This window comes from Cnephaeus nilssonii (genome assembly GCF_951640355.1).
Source record: "Cnephaeus nilssonii genome assembly, chromosome: 5".
Lineage (NCBI taxonomy): Eukaryota > Metazoa > Chordata > Mammalia > Chiroptera > Vespertilionidae > Cnephaeus > Cnephaeus nilssonii.
Genome location: NC_137076.1, coordinates 53,824,319 through 53,843,348, shown reverse-complemented (window position 1 = coordinate 53,843,348; position 19,030 = coordinate 53,824,319). Strand labels below are relative to the sequence as shown.

At 45.5% G+C, this 19,030-nt stretch overlaps 1 protein-coding gene across 4 annotated transcripts in view; it reads left to right on the top strand.

Moving 5' to 3' along the window:
• DCLK2 (doublecortin like kinase 2) overlaps positions 1-19,030 on the top strand; it is a 140,156-nt gene that overhangs the window by 90,038 nt on the left and 31,088 nt on the right. For 3 of the 4 annotated variants that reach the window (XR_013813607.1, XM_079772872.1, XM_079772874.1), the window contains exons 5-7: positions 1,308-1,402; positions 16,687-16,762; positions 18,252-18,360. Coding sequence is in view for 3 of the 4 variants with exons in the window: in XM_079772872.1 (XP_079628998.1) it covers positions 1,308-1,402; positions 16,687-16,762; positions 18,252-18,360 (280 nt within the window). In the remaining variant the exon portion in view is untranslated. The remainder of the gene's footprint in view (positions 1-1,307; positions 1,403-16,686; positions 16,763-18,251; positions 18,361-19,030) is intronic. The other variant, XM_079772873.1, reaches the window with a different exon arrangement.

The window sequence follows — 19,030 nt, the reverse complement described above, 5'->3', positions numbered from 1 at the left end:
GGCTCTGCGACCTGCCGTCCCCTGGAGCAGCAGTGGCCGCATTCTTCCAAGCATAGGCTCTGAACTGAACTTTCAGCCTGAGAAGTATGTGGAAGTTTGGAGGAGGGTGTATAAAAAACAACAACAAAACAAAACAAAAAACAACAACATCGAATTTGCTAAATGATGGGGAAGTTAATCTGCGAAGAAAAGGAAATGAATTAGAAATAATTAGTCTAGATTAAAAAGTTGAAGAATGTTTTTGTGTGGCCTTCAAACAAATAAGTAGATATTACAAGGAAAATGACCATTAATTTTCTTTTTCCATTAATAATGCACTTAGAAAATGTGTTTGGATTATGGTGGAACTGATTTGAGGGAGCCATAGAAAGTCTTGATTATTCAGGCTGATATATATATATATATATATATATATATATATATATATATATATACACACACACACACACACACACACACACACACACACACATACACATACATATACACACACACTAGGAGCCCGTTGCACGAAGTTTCGTGCAATAGACTTTCACCTGGCTGCCGGCACCAGTTTTCCGCCAGCAGCAGTTTTCCTCTGGCCACCCGCCTATCAGAGCGCCTCCCGCCAGCACGATCGGCCACCCCAAGAGGAACTCCAATCTGGCGGGTGGCCAGAGGAAAACTGCTGCTGGCGGAAAACTGGTGCCAGCAGCCACGCAATCGGCCACCCCCGAGTTCCCCCACCAGCGTCTTCCGCAGCGCTGGCCCTAAGGTTTAAGCTGGCGGGAGGAGTGGGGGGCGGGGACTCGCGAGTCCCCGCCCCCCGCTCCTACCGCCAGCCAATCGGCCACCCTGAGTCCCGCCCCCCGCGCCTCCAGCCAGCCCAATTGTGGGCGTAGCGGAGTGATGGTAATTTGCATATTACCATTTTATTAGGGATGATGACAAGATAGCGGATATTGGAGGTTATGAGATAATTTGCATAGGAAACCATTACAAAGATAACACTCATTCATCCCTACCCTTGCTGGTAGGCAGGATATATGGACAAGTTCTCAGTCTCATCTCTAGTTCTATAATGTTCTATATCTTTGTCTATGTCACCGTTGGAAAGCTATTACTGAAAATAATCCTAGCTCCACTCCTTATTTGTCTAATATTTTGTCTGTAATACACTATGATGCGTTGCTCTTGCATTTTGCTGGTTTGCCATCTGCTTTGAGCTTTAAATGAATGGAAGCTTCATGCATGTGCTTAGTGTTTGGGCACAGTCTGATTGTCTTGAGTTTTCAGTGACCTCTGATTCCTTTGTGTCTCCTGGTCAGTTAATGGAACTCCCAGCAGCCAGCTCTCCACCCCTAAATCTACGAAATCCTCCAGTTCCTCTCCAACTAGCCCAGGAAGTTTCAGAGGATTAAAGGTATGAAATAGTCTATGTGGCATGTTTGTATGACTTGGGTATTTTTAGTTGCATAGTTGAGTAGTTTAATTTGTTCAGGGGCTTGGGTGCAGTCACAACTCGAGAAGGAAAGAGGTCGGGATTTGGAGCCAAAAAGACATGGCTTTGGATCCTTTATCCGCTTTCATTTTGTAATGTTGGCCAACTTGATTAACTCTTCTGAGCTGAACTGTTCACTTACCTAAAATGGGATTAGAAGGTTGTGGTTAGGATTGAATGTAATATGGCAAAATACTATCAGTAGTAGTTTTCCTGTTATTAGCAAAATGACTGGTAATGATGAAGCCTTGGAGAACTCAAAGATTCTTCTTAAAACCTCATTTTGAATCACCACTTTAATATTGCTAACATAGTTTGGCCTTGCATTTATAACTACTTATATACACAGGTAGTAACACAAAAACAATATATTCATTTTGGTGAAGAACTTAGAAGTACATGTTAAGTTTTGAATGTGATGTCCTTATATAAACAGTAACTTAACATGATTACCAGTTGGTTTCATAGGCATTTTATCTAATAGGGAGAAAAATTATGAGTAAAAGCAAATGTGAAAAATTTCAACAAGCTTAATTTGACTTAGTAGCTCTCAACAATTTAAATTTACAAGAGAAAATGTTCCTGGTAAAGTAGCAATAAATTGTTGAGGTTAAAGATGGACAGTTTCCTTCTGTAGAAACAGTCAGATTGTCTTAGTGAGAACTTTATGGGAATGTACTCTGAGAATACCTAAATACATAGAGTGCCGTCCGTGTATATATGAATGTGTACATTAACTTTCATGCTCCTGGCGTGTTGGGTTTGACAGTGGAAATATTACCATGAGGAATACATTCTCCAGAATCGGTTAGTATCATCTGAGTGTTGTTGTTTTTTTAAGGATGTTGAAAAATGTTTTTCATTAGTAAATTACCTGGTGAAACACCACCCTCCCCCCCACTTTGAGTGAATGAGGAATGAGAACTCGCCAAGTGGGGCATCCTGACCCCTTCAGAGCCGTGAGTTCTGTGGTTCCCCCACTTCTCAAAGGGTTTCATTCTCCCTCCGTCTCTGAAGTTTGCTCATCCTGCCCTAAGAATGTTGTGTCTACCCCAGAGTGAACTTGCATGGTTCTCATTTAAGTGCCTGAAATTTAAAAGAAATTTTGTCCAGAAAAAGACAGACTGTTTTTGTGTCTACTTGCTTCTGTTGATTGGCAGGATTTGGACTGAGGCCAGTAGTAAGTTTGGGATTGGAAGTCCCTAGCGCTCACCTACCTCTGCGTGCTGGGCGCTCCTTGTATTTATAACAACCAGGCATTTTCTGAAGCGCTGAATTGGCACAGGTCAGTTCACAGTCGGATGCCAATGGGGTTCCGAACCGTCAATGCCAAAAGACATCATGTAAATTATAAGTTCCCTATAATTTAAGTATTTTTAGCTTTTCTTTCCCAACTTATTTTTCCCCAGAATAGATCAAAGGTGCACTGTTTTTAATTTGCGTAACTTTCAAGAGAACCAAAATAAAAATAAATACGAGTTGATTCACCTTTGTTCTAGTTGCAGTTGTCTTATCATTTGTTGAAGCAAAAGCAAGTGGCTCCTAGTGCTGGTAATTGTTAACCCAACCTGAGCTGTCTGGTGAGCCTGTGCAGTCATTGGGATTTTCCTCCGGGCCGTTGCTCCAGGCAGGGCTGGGATCCTTACCTAAGGCCAGTACTTCAGTCCCCGCTTACCAAGGGTTGTGGTCATTTTCCCCTTTTATGTTATCCACTAGGGACCCGGTGCACGAAGATTCATGCACAGGGGGTGGGACCCTCAGCTCGACCTGCACCCTCTCCAATCTGGGAGCCCTCTGGGGATCCCTCTCCAATCCGGGAGTTTCTGTCTGTCTTTGCAATCATATGAGCGAATTGTCTGAGACCCCAACCCAGTTTGGTTTGGTGCTCACAGGATAATAGAGGTCTTTTTTTTTTTTTCTTTGCTCCATTGGTGGAGATTTTCTAGAAGTTTCAGGATATCTTCCCTTTAATTTTTCCTCGACACTCTGACTTTACTTATGTCTCCCACCTTTGCTTTCCCTCCATCCCCTACCCGCAATAGTAACTTGCTCCAGGCTCACTTTGCTCTAGTGTCTAGAAGATCCCGCAACGTGTCTGCCACCAGAACTATGATTCCCAGCATTCCTGGTGCTCCCCGCACTCTTGGTTTCCACTTCCAGTCCAGGGGCTGCCACCAGAACTACGATTCCCAGAATTCCTGGTGTTTCCCGTGTTCTTGGTTCCCACTTCCAGTCCAGGGGCTGCACAAAGGAAAAGGACTGTGAACTCCAGCCGTCCCTAGGCTGAGCTGATAGGACTGGACACTCCAGTGGTGTCTCTGAGACCCTGGCCGCTTGGTGCTGGCATGCGCGTGCGCAAACTGCTCACAGGCTCTAAGCGGGCAGGGTCTCAGGGACGCCCACCCCACCCCCCACCCGGGCCGCTCTGCGCCTGCATACCTCTGCAACCCCCACAGGCCCACCATCTTTGTTGGGTTAATTTGCATACTCGCTCCTGATTGGCTGTGGGGCGTCGTGGAGGTATGGTAAATTTACATATTTGCCTATTATTGGTGTAGATTGGTAACCTGGGCTCCCATCTTTCTTCCTGGTCCATCTTCAACTCTGAACCAACACAGTCCTTTTTGGCTGATGCCCCTGGGTCACTAGGTGCTGCTAGGTGCTCAGAGTGCACATCACTCCTTCACACATGCATACAAATCCCACAGATCACTCACATTTCTGGATTGAAGATTCATGAAATTTTAAAAATGTGATGATTTGTATCATTGCTGAGACATTAGATCAGGCGTCCTCAAACTACGGCCCGCGGGCCACATGCGGGTGTTTTTGCCATTTTGTTTTTTTATTTCAAAATAAGATATGTGCAGTGTGCATAGGAATTTGTTCATAGTTTTTTTAAAACTATAGTCCAGCCCTCCAACGGTCTGAGGGACAGTGAACTGGCCCCCTGTTTAAAAAGTTTGAGGACCCCTGCATTAGATGATTAATCTCACTATGCTAAGTTTGTCTTAATTATTATAGTAACCTTAGCATTTAGCATACAGGTCCCTTTGGGGCACACAGTAAATTCTGAAGGGTAACTTATTGATGTCAAGAAGAATAAAGGGAAATGTTGATTTCTGGAGGTAAAACAAAATTATCAGTAAGGTAGAGAGCAGAGATCTTTCCAGGCCCCTTCATCCACCCCCTCCTCCACCACACCTGAGCCCCGTGGGCTTTGCTAACAGCTGTGAAACCTCTGGGTTTTCTTTCTCTCATCTGTAAAATAAGGACGCTTGATTTTAAAGTACCTCTAAAAGTGCTAGGATTATAGTCTTTTTTTAAGTTGCCAGAAAACCTATCTAGGATGCTGGGGAGTCTATTTCTTATCTCACTTTAAAGCTGATGTAGAATCGCTGAATTTTACATCAGATATTAGCAGCTAAATGAGTCCCTGCCACACTGATCAGCTTTTAGGACACAATGCTAAACATCTCCACCCCTGCCTATTCCCACGGGTCGTGCCTCGTGGAAAATTCATCTCATTACCCTTCCTAGCAATCTGTGGTGCATATTGTCATCAGGATGAAAAATCTGCCCTGGAAGAACTACAACTTAGTCATATGTTACTTACTGTACAAAATAACCCTAATTTCAATGTCATTGTAAAGCTCTAGTCAGCATCTGTCCACATTTGCATTATTCTCCCCATTCAGCAACATTACCAATGGAGAATTGCAGATAATTACCATGTGTTAGTGCTATGCTTTTTCTTTCCCCTTCATTTAAAATCACCCATTAAGATCAATTAAGAGGGGATGTGAGACAACGGAGGACTGTTTTTCATGGGCTGAAACTTTTTACCACTATTTATCCTCGTTAGAAGCTTTATGGCTTTGGGGATAGATAATCTTTTTCCAGAGAATCAGAGCATTGACAAAGCAAGTTAAGCTGGGATGGAGTGTGCAGGCGTCGACGCTCATGTCTCTCTATCTGCTAGGACACAGCTTTAGGCAGATTTTATTTATGTTTTACTATCTGGATTTTACTTCGTAGGGTATTTAAGCAAACAAGTCACAAGCAAGCAGAGTTTGGTGTTCTGCCACAATTTATCCCCCCTCTGTGCCAATTTCTGGGGATTGGTTTGGTGCTTTGGTGGGAACACTGGAAGAACTGAAAGTGGAAACAGAGTGACGGCGTAATGTTTAATCTCTGACCACAGCGTCGGTGGCATTTCTGTTTGCCCGTGGAAAAGGACGAGAGACGCCAAAGCAGCCCTCCCTCCACAGGAGCACTCGGCGTGTTCTCCGCACTTCCCCTGAGGGAAGACGTCCGCATCCAGAAAACGTCCCCGCTCTGCGGGCTGGACAGTCTGCAGAGGAAGCAAAGCTTCTGCAAATTGTAAAAAGTTGTTGCAGGACGGGAGCTTAAAAAATAACGTGGTGACTGAGTAATCAAGGTTCCGAGAGCCTTTAGGACCACTGAGAGTGAGCTGTACCTCGGTTATAATTTTTCAGTTTTGCTAGATAGTTACCTCAAACCATTGCATGTGAAACCTGGAAGTGGTCTCGGGTCTTTTAACGTAGTGTTCGTTTTATAGTTGGAGAAACAGGTTCAGAGATGTGATTCGCTCAAGATCCCTGTGGCCAGTGGGATCTCTGACCCTGTCAGGGTCTGTGTCCCTAACCTCTGGTTTCCCCCATCACTGGTGGGTCTGCATCAAGGACTCCAACACAGGCACCCCAGGGGGAAGCCTGTGTGATTATTACGGAGGAGCTATGCCGTGCCAGTCTTTTAGGAGGAAGCGTGCTGGCCTGGGTTGCTTGCTGAGTTCCTGGGTTTAGTTCTGCACAAATGCTCTGAATGAAAAAGGGTTGAGAGATTGGGAAAGGAGCGAGTAGGGAAGGGTTGGGAAAGGGAGGGACAATCCGGAGTGGAGGAGAGGCTGGATGAAGGGGGGTGGAAAGATCGAGAACTCCTTTTGATAACTTTTCCCGGGAGACTTGGCGGCGGGGGGAGGTCGGGGGGGGGGCGGGCACGGGGTTTCCTAAGAGGTATCTAATGAGAGCTCTTTTCACGTGAAATGGTCTGTCTATACTGTGTGCCCCGCACTTCCTCCTGACCCTATAAAGTTTTAGTAAAATGCCAACGCTCACAGTAGGTTAGGGGTATTGGCTTTTTTTGGAGCTGGGTATTGTCAACCTTGGCGGAGGTTGGAAACAGCATAGTCCAGGCCCAGCAAACGCATGGGTGCATGGATCTGAGCTAACGTTACATGGTGGGTCTGCGATGAGATCCCTGTTGTGAGGTGGCATAGCTAGGATTGCAAAGCAGAACTCACGCTCATAGCCATTACTAACCTCCAAGGACACTGTGAGAAAGCAAGACCAGTCTGTTAAACATGATTGGAAGCAACGCGGTCAGACCAAATGTTCACTAGGTGAGATGCCAGGGCCACCTGGCAAGTCTGCATTGGGCCCCTTCCCCAAAACCGAGGCCCTAGGTATTAGAATTTGGCTTTGCTTTTGTATGGACTTAGGGACTCTGGCTTTCCTGAAGGGCGATGCCACTCATGGTGATAGTCACCCGAGAGGAGGCATTCTGCAGGCCAGGCACGAGCCACCTCCACACAGTGGTGCTATCAGGCACACGAGGAGCCCAAAGGCCTTGGCAGTAAGTCCAGTTCCTGCCACGTTGTTCTGGGCCCATATCAAGAAGGTGATGGCTCATCAGGACTCTGTTTTTCTTTTGCCCTCCTTCATAGTTAAAACTTTCCGGAGTGCCAGAGTGCCTGGGATTGGTCTTGCTTGCCTATTCACTTAGCTCTGTGACCTTGGGCAAGTCACGTAACCCTTCGTTATAAAAAGGGGAATAGGACCTGCAGCTCAGGGTTGAGATTAACTGGTTAAATATAGAAAAAGCCTCAGAATAGCTTTGTCATTCTTTCTTGGGGGTTTTCCAGGTTCAGTTTTCTCATGAGGGAAGTTTCACTTACAACAAGAAATGGACATGCAGCGTTGTGTAGGAGAAGAAAAGAGAAAGTGAGACAAGTCAGACTCCAGATCTTATTACCACTTCTGCTTTATTACCACTTTCTATGATGACTTTCCCTCCCAACTCTCTCTTTCCTGCCCTCTCTCCGTATTCCAATCCTATTAGTAATCTGTAGATAATTCTATTAGCTATAAGTTAGCAGCTTAAAACAACAATAAAATAAGATTTTTATTTTTTTTTATCACACAGTTTTTGTGGGTCAGGAATTCAGGAGCAGCTTAGCTGGCTGGTTCTGGCTAAGAATTTTGATGAGGTTGTCGTCAAGATGTGCACCGGGGCTACAGTCACCTGAAGGCTTGTTTGGGGATGAAGGATCCCCTTCCAGGGTGACTCACTCTTGTGGTGTCAAGAGGATGCTGGCTCTCGGCAGGAGGCCTCCGTTCTCCGATGTCTGAGCCTCTCCATAACTGGCCTGCGTACCCTCAGAGCCGGGCAGCTGGGTTTCCCCAGAGCAAGAGATCCGGGAGTGCCATGCAGAACCTCTTCTTTCTCTGACCTAGCCGTGGAAGGCAGACGCCAATTCCTTCATAGCTTAGAAGTCACACTCATCAGCTAGTTCCGCATGGGAGGAGACTACACAGGGGCATGAACGCCAGGAGGCGAGACCCATGGGAACCATGTTGGAGGCCGGCGACCACGCCCCTTCTCTCTGCTTTCATCTCTGTATCAAGCCACTCAGAGTTTCTTTCTTAGGCTGCCCCTGCTCCCTCCACGGCTTTCTGTGCGCTGTCCTTTGGGAGGGTCCTACAACGCTCTCTCCCTGTTGTTGTTTGTTCTCCTTCCAGTCCTTTTGTTCTCTAGAGCCATCACTCCCTGCCCGTTCCCTTCTCTCTCCTTCAACTCCTAGAATCCCACCTCCACTGACATTTTCTTCTCTTCATCCCCATCTTCCTGACCCTCTGTCTTCCCCTCGACCTCAGCCATGACCTCCTGTTTCTTCTGCCCAGCTCCGCAGAGTCCCTTCCATCTAGCTGATCACTCCCCCCCCCCCCCCCCCGCCCCCGCATGGGAATATTTACTATGCTTAAATCACAGCATGTTCTTTGGGACAGAGAGGCAATAAAGAGTACTAAATGTGTCATCAGCTGCCAGATGGATGAAGAAAGCATTTCCCTGAAATTTAATTCATCATCCACATCCCAATTTAAGACTTTCAAGGCGGTAGTAACTTCAGGTTTCAGAATCCGGGGCACATCTGCGGACACTGAATAATAAAATGTCTCACATTTTGAGGCTGAAGTGTATGCCCAGAGGCTGTCTACTGTGAGCATTCTTGTTGGTTGAAAGAAGAAACAAAAAAAAAGTACATTTGGAACAGTTATCCAACATCTTGAGGTTATAAACTGTCTGGTGTGCTGATATTTTATCTGATGATGTCTCCTGGGCCTGCTGGTGGTGAAAGATTTTCCAGATTTGTGAGGTGTGATGAAAGGGTTGGTAGTATCTCATACTGATTGGCAGAGCTAAATGTAACTCTTTGACCTTCTGACCTTCAAAACTTCTTTTCGAAGCTGTGAAATGTAAATCCCCAGTAGCGGCTGACCTTGGATGCTTGTGCTTCTCCCTGGAGCTTTGGCTTTTCTTTGGTGTTTCAAACCGGTTAAGAATCTTCGGTACTAAGAGACGGACTCCCTTTAGATCCTTTTTATTACCCCAGAAAGGTTGGGTGGTAACTTCATCTTTGAATGTAGTCATTGATTTTATTGACAGAATCCAAAAACAAAAGAGGGACCGAGCAGTTGTGAAGACTCCAGTGCCTTTATTTATTTACCAAAATAAATCATCTTAATGAGCCTCGGACTCTGGTTGAGGACAGTGATTTGCACATGGAAGCTGCTCAGTAAATAGAGGCATTTGGTGGGTAAAGGACTCAACGAGGCTGCAGCACCCCTTTGTGGGAGTGGAGGGGGAGTTTGTGAAGCACCGTGTAGTGTACAGATAGGAGCCACTGTGAAAACTTTATTTGAATATAAGCCACACGCGTTCATCTTCAGTGCCCCCTAATTCATGGAAGTGATGGTACCAAAAAAGAAAAAAAAATGCTTCTGGGCAGTGCATTAGAGATAATTGGACGGAGGTACGAGTTAAGACTTAGAGCTCATTGTAGTGAACTGGCCTGTGCAGTGTGCACCACTGGTAGCCTCCATAGCTGAAACCAAAGGGACAGGCACCTCTCCCACCACCTTGGTGGGAGGTACCTAGGAATGGATGGTACCCCTCACTGAGAGCAGGCAGACATGGCCCTAACCATCTGTCTGTGGCTCAGAATCTAATAAGCCAACACTGCTTGAAGCTCACTTGTAGGAATGTGCTGAGATTCTGTGCTGGTTTGGGAAGGCAGCCATGTAGTCCACCGATAGGGCAGCGATCGATACTCAGGGAACAGAAAGGCACAAGTAGGCCTCTTCCACATAGCCTGTTCTTAGACGGTTGAGCTGGTTGCTGTCTTCAACCTAAACCTGCACAGTTGGGGGTTTCTGTTTATCACTGCTCACCACTAATAACCCATCACAAGTCTCAAGGGCCATTAGTTTTTCTAAATGAATCCACGTCGAAGGTGTGGCTACAGATAAGAATACTTTGAATGTTACCAACCTCTAGGTGCTGATTCAGATTAATTGTTCACATATCTCACTACTGGTACTAAGTATTTCAGAGTAAATTGTCACAAATTCTAATATAAAATGATAAAGCTTTCTGTTTTAAAATGCCTGCCCAATTCAATATTTGTAATAATTGACACTGACTCTTTCTAAAGAATGGAATTGATGTTTCTGGTATTTAAAAAAAAAAAAAACCAACGCAAAAATAATAATGGAAGCAAAATCTACTTGCAAATAATATCTAGTATACTAATTAAAAATGTTTAGTACATTTCAGAGGTCTTTTCAAAGAAAAAAATTAAGGTCTCTATGTAAAGATAGGCTGTGAATTTATGTTTGTATATTACCGTATATGATAAATTTATAGGGATGTGACTGAAAGCATGATCTAGAGACACCACAGTGAATATTTTCATCAGTGAATCTACTGTTGGGTGGCATTTTTGGTTAATTTAATAACCTTGCAAGACTTCTCTCTTCCTGTTCTTAGAGGAAATAGTGTGAGATTAGCCAAATAGCCTCTGGGCTCTGGAGTCAAACCTGGGTTTAGATTCATTTGCTGTGGTGTTTGGGCAAGTTATCTAACCTCCCTGAGCTTCGGTTTTTTTCATAAATCAATGGGTGTGATGATAATAATTCATAAGCCATAAAGTACTCATTTCAGGACTTGGCACAAAGTAGGCATTCAATAAATGGTAATGAGTGTCGTCTCCCCTTTTCTTACAAAGAGAAAGTTGTTCTTTGGCTATAGGTGACTTGCAATGACTATGTTATTGGATGAGTGACAGGGAGAACGTAAAGTAGCTGAACAATTAATTACACTTGCTGTCAGAAACTTCCTCCACAGAGGTTCTCAACCTTGGTTGCACCTTGGTTAGATCTTCTGTGGAACTTAAGAAGCACCAATGCCTGGGCCCTACATCCATCTTTAATCTGGGGGACAGCCTGCAATAGAATTTTCCAAATCTTTCCAGTATGTACAGCCTTTCCTAGTATAACCAAGGACTAAGAGACACTGCTTTAAAGCAAAAACACTACCTTGAAGGTGGTTCTGGTCTAGAGTTTTAAAGTATTTTGTTGGAGAAAAAGCTTGCTCAAGAAAGTTCTTGTGGACCAGAGGTGTGCCTATGACCAAATTTGGCCCATTGCCGGTTCTTTATAAATAAAGTTTTATTGGAATACAGCCATGCTCAATTGTTTACATGTGGTCTGGGGCTGCTTTCATGTTATAAAAACAGAGTTGAGTAGTTACGACAGAGACCGTAGGACCTACAAAGGCTAAAGTGTTAGTCTCTGGCCCTTTGGAGAAAATATGTCTGACCCCTGCAGTAGGCCATTTAAAATGGAATCATAGTGCCATTTCCCAAGATGCATTCAAAAAAGTCAACCTATTACACAAGAATATCTCCTAGATTCTGTTCAAGTTCTTCCCTCCATGAAAAATCAAATAGTGTCCTCAAAAGTCAATAGTCACATGCTCTAATGCATCAATATAGCCACTTTTGCTACTTAAAAAAAATATTGCCTATTTCTGAACAAAGCCTTTTAATACAGACCTTACCATTCCTCTTTATTTTATTTATTTAATATTTTTATTGATTTCAGAGAGGACGGGAGAAGGGGGAGAGAGATAGAAACATCAATGATGAAAGAGAATCATTGATTGGCTGCCTCCTGCACACCCCCTACCGGGGATCGAGCCTGCAACCCCAGCATGTGCCCTTGACTGGAATCAAACCCGGGACCCGTTAGTCCACAGGCCTGTGCTCTATCTGCTGAGCCAAACCAGCGAGGGCCCATTCCTCTTTAAATTTTAGGTTTTGTAGAAATTTAATCATCCATGTATGAAAGAACTTTAATGTAGGACACTCTGCCTTGACTTTCTTCTGGCTAAAAATGCAGAAAGCTGGAATGCGACTCATTATCACATGGACTCACTCAGCCCTGAGTGCCTTTCTAAATGATCCTGGCAGCTGAGAACACTTTATAGCCTTTTCCGCTCTGTTTTAAGTCTTTTATTGAAAAAGTTCTTAGCAGAAGCGGATTCGTGTGCATTTCCCTTCCCTGCTCATAAAAACGGAGCTGCTCCTGCCAGAGGAGGAGGTGGGCAGGGCAGCGGTGCAGGTCACGGAGAACACGCTCCCCAATATCTCCACAGCTTTCATCACCTTCCCCCCTGGACCAATCGGGGCCTCCTCAGGAAATAGTCCCCCTCTCCTCCCACCCCTCAACACAATCCCATCGCTTTGAACCGCTCAGTAATTATGGAAGCTATCTTGAAAGAGCCCAGATGCTGTCATCCACTTACGCTTTATTGAGGGGGACCTCCCCAACGGGCAGCGTCCAGGCACTTTCTTTGTGCTGTCTCAGCATCATCGTTGCTGATGGGAGCATGAAAGCTCATTAGCATGGTAAGAGATTTTAATAACAGTTCTTCGTTAGACAATAGAAACGAGACAGGTTTCATCAGGAATGCCATGTTTGAATCACTCCGGCGCTAATGCAACCCTTGCTTCAATACGAGAATGATTCTCTTACCAGAGACGGGGAAATACGGACACTGTGCCTGGGAAACTGGGAGACTCGTAGGCACACCGTTACCCGTTGGTTTTCAGGGCTCTTTGTCTGCCTGTCTCTCGGGACACAGGGAGTGCTCTGCTCCATAGCTCCCAATAGACAGGCTCTGCGTGCACCCTGGATCTGTCCAGAGGTCGTGGTGAACACCCGGCTTTTCTCGGACCCTGGATCACCGCGCTCCATGCCTGGGAGGTCAAGTGAACTTAATCACTAGCTGTGCGAACAAGCGTTGGAAGTGCAGATCTTCGCCTGAGCAGAGGGGCTCTTCGCCAGCTCGCAGACCCTCGGAGCCGCAGGAGCCACAGCCTGGATGTCGAGGCCGTGTGGAAGGGTTGAGGTGCACACAGGAGCCTCTTCACAAGATTGCAAACTTCTGGGCAGCACCGAGTGTGTCCCTTCACCGTTGCCGCCTCCAAAAGCCCAGCACAGGTCGTTGCTGAGGGAGGAGAGGAGAACCGCCCTGTGTCTAGTCCTGTCACTGTCTGGTCAGTGGGGCTGGAATAAGGGGATTCCCCTTAGTTTTTCACGTTGTCATTTTCTTCAGGAAAGCTCTATTTTTTATTAAAGGAACATATTTGGATAAGTAATTACATATCACTCCTGTTAACTCTATTTTTTAAATGCTTTAAAAAAAACCATCATTCCATTTGAGAATTTTGAAAAATGTCCTTTTTGCCATTCTTGGCTGAGAAAGCTGCATTTCCAGGGGATTTCATGAGACCTTTGTCAGGTACACACGGAAGCTGGCTTTCATTTGACCCTTCACCCTCACCCTCTCCATGAGGCCACCCCCTCCTCAGAGGCACATGCCTTCAGCCTGTTGCCACCCTCGTTTAGTCGCCAGAGACCCAGCTTCTGCCACCTGCCCCGTCTCTTGGTCTGTCTCTGCTCTTTGCTGCCCGCAAATCCCAACACCAACCAGGTTGGTCTCTGTTGGGCTGTCCAGGGAATCAGGACAGGTGGGCGTGGGGTCTAATCCAAGTAAACGTGGGGTAAGCCACAGTGGGGCATAGACACTCATTAAACACTCCGAGGGGGTCACCCATCCATGTGAAAATGTACAAAGAGGTAAAAATGCCTGCGTTTTAGCCCCTTCAAGACTTCCTTCTTAGAAAACCCTTGAGTCCGAAAGAAGACATCAGCTCGCAGTGAACTAAAGCTTACTCAGTTTGGCTCAAGAAAGGGGCTTATTTGAAGAGAGTTACCTGTTTCCAGGAAAAGTAAGCAAGCAGGCCTGGCACAAAGGCAGGTGGGGCCCAGGACCTCCGCAGGGGCGATGGGCCTGCACACGGCACACTTCCCTCCGGCTCTGAGGGTTGGGAGGGGGCAGTGCCTACCCGGGGCCCAGGCCTGACCAGCCAGCTGTGGCCTGAGGCTGGGGCTGCCCTGTCTGGGCGGCGAGGTTTAGACACGCAGGTCAGCTGTGCTCACTGCTGTTCCTGGGCGCTGACAGCCCTCCTTCAGCACTGCAGTCTAGGCAAGCGGCCATCAAGCGGGGGGGTCTTTGCATTTATCTTCTGAGACCCAACTTTCAAAAAGAGGACACTTCTCTCGTCTTGATTCCATTAAGAATTTGGCTGATAGGAATTGAATTTGGATCTCTCTTTCCCTTGACAGTTTTCAGACTCGGAAGGGTTGGATGGGAGGAGGAACAGACTTGGAATGAATCATTAGCAGAAGTTCTCTTCTAGCCATTGCACGTTCAACAACTTAAAAGCAGTCCGAAGTCACGCGCCTCGAGGCTCCGTGTGGGATAGAGGTTTTAAGGAAAGACGCTAATAACTGATACTGAGTTAGTGTTCCATGTCAGTGGCTGTGCTAAATGATTTTACCGGTGTGAGCTAATTTTAATTCTTTAGCAAATCTTTGAGCTGGGTGCTGCTACTGTCCCTATATTCAGAGCAAAAGATAAGAGTTGGAAAGGTTAAGTAACTTTTCAACAAAAGGATGATATGAGTTAATCTAAGTATTAAATGTAGGGGGGGAAGGTAGTGGAAACAAATTATTCAGGCAGGTATGAGGACATCATGACCTGAAAGCCACACTGAAGATCTGGGGGTTATTCTGTTGGTCACAAAGACCCACTGAGGTTTTTGGATCCTGGGGCTGATACCAGAACCGTCCCGTGGAAGTTTCTCTGGCAACAGTGCGTGGACCGGGGGAGACGAAGGGGGCCGCTGATGAGCTGCCGAGAGAAGCATGAGGGGGACAGGAACGAGGTGGGAGCTGCGGGGACAGAACAGTGGAGAGGGGTGGTTTTCCTTTCCCACCGGTTCACATCCCCACTCTGGGCCTTAGTTTAACATCCTAGTTTAGACTCCTGCCCATTTAGAAGCCGCTTCGTATTGCAGTGGCATAAAACATAAAACAACAAGACAAATGCAAATGCTCCATTTTTAAAACCCTTCCTTGTTGACCAGTTAGTTACCTTGTATTGTGAGGAAGCAACATGATTGACTTCTGGGGAGTCCGGTGTTTAGCTTAGTGCAGCCTTTGCCCCTCAGAAAGGGACCCCCACGCACCTGCACAGGTACTTGCCAGGGCAGAGGGAAGAAAACAGACCCCTGGCGAGGGGGGTGTGCCACGCCGGATGTTGGCTTGTTTGGTGTATCCCCACGTTCCTTTCCCCTGGCCTCGGGTTCCTCACAGGACATGCTGCTGCCGGTTTTATTGTCCACGCAGGTGCGGTTACCTGGGGTCTGAGGAAACAGCCTGGTGTCTGCATGTGTCTCATTCTCAAGCCTCGTCTTTTATTCCAGAAGAACTTGTGGATGGTCCTGTTTGAAGGGATGTTTTACAAGTGTTGGGCTTTCGCGGGGTTTGAACCAAACCCAGTTCCGGTGAAGTTCACCTCACTCAGAGAATAGACCCAGTGACTCCAACTAGTGGGCACTCTGGGAAAGGCGGTTCCTGCCGTGGGCCTGTGTCCTTGACGCTTTCGTGGCGCAAGCGTGAGTTAAGTGCCGTGGGTACCAGACCTGGTGCTGCCTATGGGGGATGCAGTCATGAAGATGGGCCAGAAGCCACCGGGATAGTTGGATTGTCTGGGCACAAATGCAAGTGTGGAAGCATACCAAGACAAAAAAAAAAATGTGGAAGTTGCTTTCTCAAGATTTCGTAGGTCCTTTGACCCTGTAAACTCCTGAAAGGAATAATAGAGAGATAGAGATAGAGATAGAGATAGAGATAGAGAGAGGGAGAGGGAGAGGAGAGAAAATTAAAGATCTAAGGGAAAAATTTTAGTTCAAAAGCATAAGAGCCCTTGGGGATTAAGAAAAAATTCCATAAGCCTACAGAATAATAAACTTAATATGAATAATATTCATAACATGAGTTTTTCAATTTAACTAATAACTAGAGGTATTTCTGTGTTAGAATGGGAGCTTCAGTTTTTTGTTGGTTTTATATTTTATTTCCCTCTGGATCCTGGTAATGAAAATCCTCACGGTGCTCAGGAGGGATTCCTGCTACCTCAGGGTCGGTAAAGACGAGGGCTGAGCCAGGGCTGCACGCTAGGCCCTGGAGGTGGTGCAGTCAGGAGCATGGGGCTGGCTTCTCAGAAGGGCTTGCCCTTAGCAGGGACGCCCTGGGGTCAGCCTCAGGGGCGGCTGTGAGATCTGAGGATTCATTGCTGACTTGGAATAATCTGTAGTTCGAAGCCTTCTTTTGCCATTCGTGAGTACCCCATAGAGCTTCGATGCCATAGACATCTTTATTTTATTGCATTGTCAGAAGTAACACAATATCAAAGAGTAACACGCTGTCAATTTTTCTGATGTCTAATCCTAATCGAAAATATTGTCTCTGAGGATAAAATGCATTGATGTGATGTGAATAGGGAGAGAGGTGCGAGGAAAAGAAAGGCAGTGCCGCCTCTGTTCCTCTGTGCCTGTATTTTACATTCTATAAGCATCTTCTGTTAACTCAGGACTAGCGAGCTGAAGATGTGTCAAGTTTTCCTGGTAAGTAATGGCCACTCTCCTCTCTCAGCAGGTTTCTGCACATGGCAGATCTTCTTCCAACATAAATGGTGGGCCTGAACTTGATCGTTGCCTGAGTCCCGAAGGTAGTTCTCAATCTGATGGTTACGTGTATAAAGGGAGTCATCCGTGTGACCTTGGTGGCCACCCCAAATCCACATGTGCTCAATTATCTTCCTAAGCAGGGAGGTGGTCATGTCACCAATTTGGTCTAAGTGGGTTGTTAAGCTAGTCCATACTCACAGGTTAGACTTGAGCTTTCTTCATTTTTCCTTAGTGGCAACCTGCTCACAAGTCCTAAATGTAGACCTTTCTTTCTCTCAATTAGTTAACAAGAGAGTTTCCTTATGGGATGTTTGCAATGTCCTGGGTATTGGAGATACATTGTAAAAAGTAGTTCACCTTAACCACTTCTTCCTCCTGTCCCCCACTGCCACTATCACCACCTTTTTGAGAAGACTTTGGCCAGGAATTAGCTATAATATCTTCTATAATAATTAAAGGGTAATATGCTAATTAGACTGGACGTCATTCCGAACATCGTTCCGGACGTCCTTCCTGATGAGCCAGGGCTGGAGGGAAGCCAGCCCGGGTCCCAGGTCCCTCGGGCGGCTGGAGGAGGAAGCCTGGATCCTGGGTGCCAGAGGGAAGCCAGTGCCGGCAGCCGGGGGGAAGGAAGGCCTACTCTTGCACGAATTTTCGTGCATCAGGCCTCTAGTATATATATATATTGAATTTATTAGGGTGACTTTGGTTCGAAAAACCATACAGGTTTCAAGTGTGTACAGCTCAGTAAAACATCATCTGTATACCACATCGTGCACCCATCTCCCCAAGCAAAGTCTCTTTCTGTCCCCATTTTCTGCCCCTTTGCCCACCTCCACCTACCCTCCACCCTCTTTCCCTCTGGCCATCTCCACACTGTTGACTGTGTCTATGTGTTATTTATATATGGTGGTTTGATTTTTTTTTTTTCCTAGTCCCTTCACCTTCTTTCATCTAGTCTCCCCTAGCCCCTCCCCTCTGACAGCTGTCAGTCTGTTCCGTGTATCCATACCTCTGTTTTTATTTTGTTTGTCAGTTTATTTTGTTCATTAGATTCCACATATAAGTGAGATCGTATGGTATTTGTCTTTCTTTGAGCCAGTTATTAGCTTTAACAGGCATCCTAGCTGGCTAGAGTTTTCTTTACTAGAAAATCTTGAGGAGAAATCTTGTGACAATTTCTAAGGTTAAATCCCAACATCATCCCCTTCTTCTTTCCCAAATTTGACAAAACAGTTTGAAGTTTTAGTTAGACTTCTTTGTTACACAAAGCTAATTGCTTATTTTAGCTGGTATTTCAGATATTTGTTATCTTTATTGATTATATTGGTTTCTGATTCCAACCAGTCAAGTCAAAAGAAAATCTGTGATTCAGGTATTCTATTCAGACAATATACTCAGAGACTTTCCTTATAGTTTTACCATAGATTTAGAAATAAATGCATTGCAATTTATTGTTTGACAAGTATATAGGAATCAAGATGAAATGTTGGTGTGTTCTTTCAGCTTTGCATTTATCCTCTTTCATAGGCGTGAATGGAAACAGGTGCATTGAATCTTCGACTCTTCTTGAGAAGTACAGAATTGGAAAGGTTATTGGTGATGGCAATTTTGCAGTAGTCAAAGAGTGCATGGACAGGTGAGTGGATGGTGAGGATAATCATTTTTCCACCTACACATACATTTCTCCTTGGAGTTTATTCTTACCGAAGTGAACACAATATTTTATGAAAGAGCCTAACTTTGGCACCAGCTGTTTTGCATGCCCACAGGCAGTTTGTCAGGGAAAAAACACATGTATACCGATAGAGTATACACCGGCTTTGATTTTGGATTGAGCACTATATCATGTCTCATCCACGAGCCAGAGAACACTGGGAAAGAATAAGATGTATTCTTTTAAAATCCCGTGTCTCGTTTACCTGTACCAGGCACGGTTCTCAGTGGTGTAACTCATTGAATCCCCACAGTGACCCTCTCAGTTAATACTCAGCTGCATAGACCAGTAGTTCAGGATGCATGAGCTCGGACTCCACTGAAGAACAGTGTTTAGACTGTTGCCTGTATTAGAATTATATTTGTGTGTGTCCGGCTTTATTTTAAGGTCCTGAATTCTCAAGTGGTAAGAAATGCATTCTTTCAAATTGCAGGCCTTTTGAAAACAACATCAAACCGGAAAAGACTCAGATTAGTCCCTGTGTTTATATGCCTGCCGCTTCCCTGCCTGTTCCCAGTAGTATTTTTACTCTTTGTGGGGAATTTCCAGGAAGCTCTGGCAACCACTGCTTGTCCATTCTGCTGCACCTCCT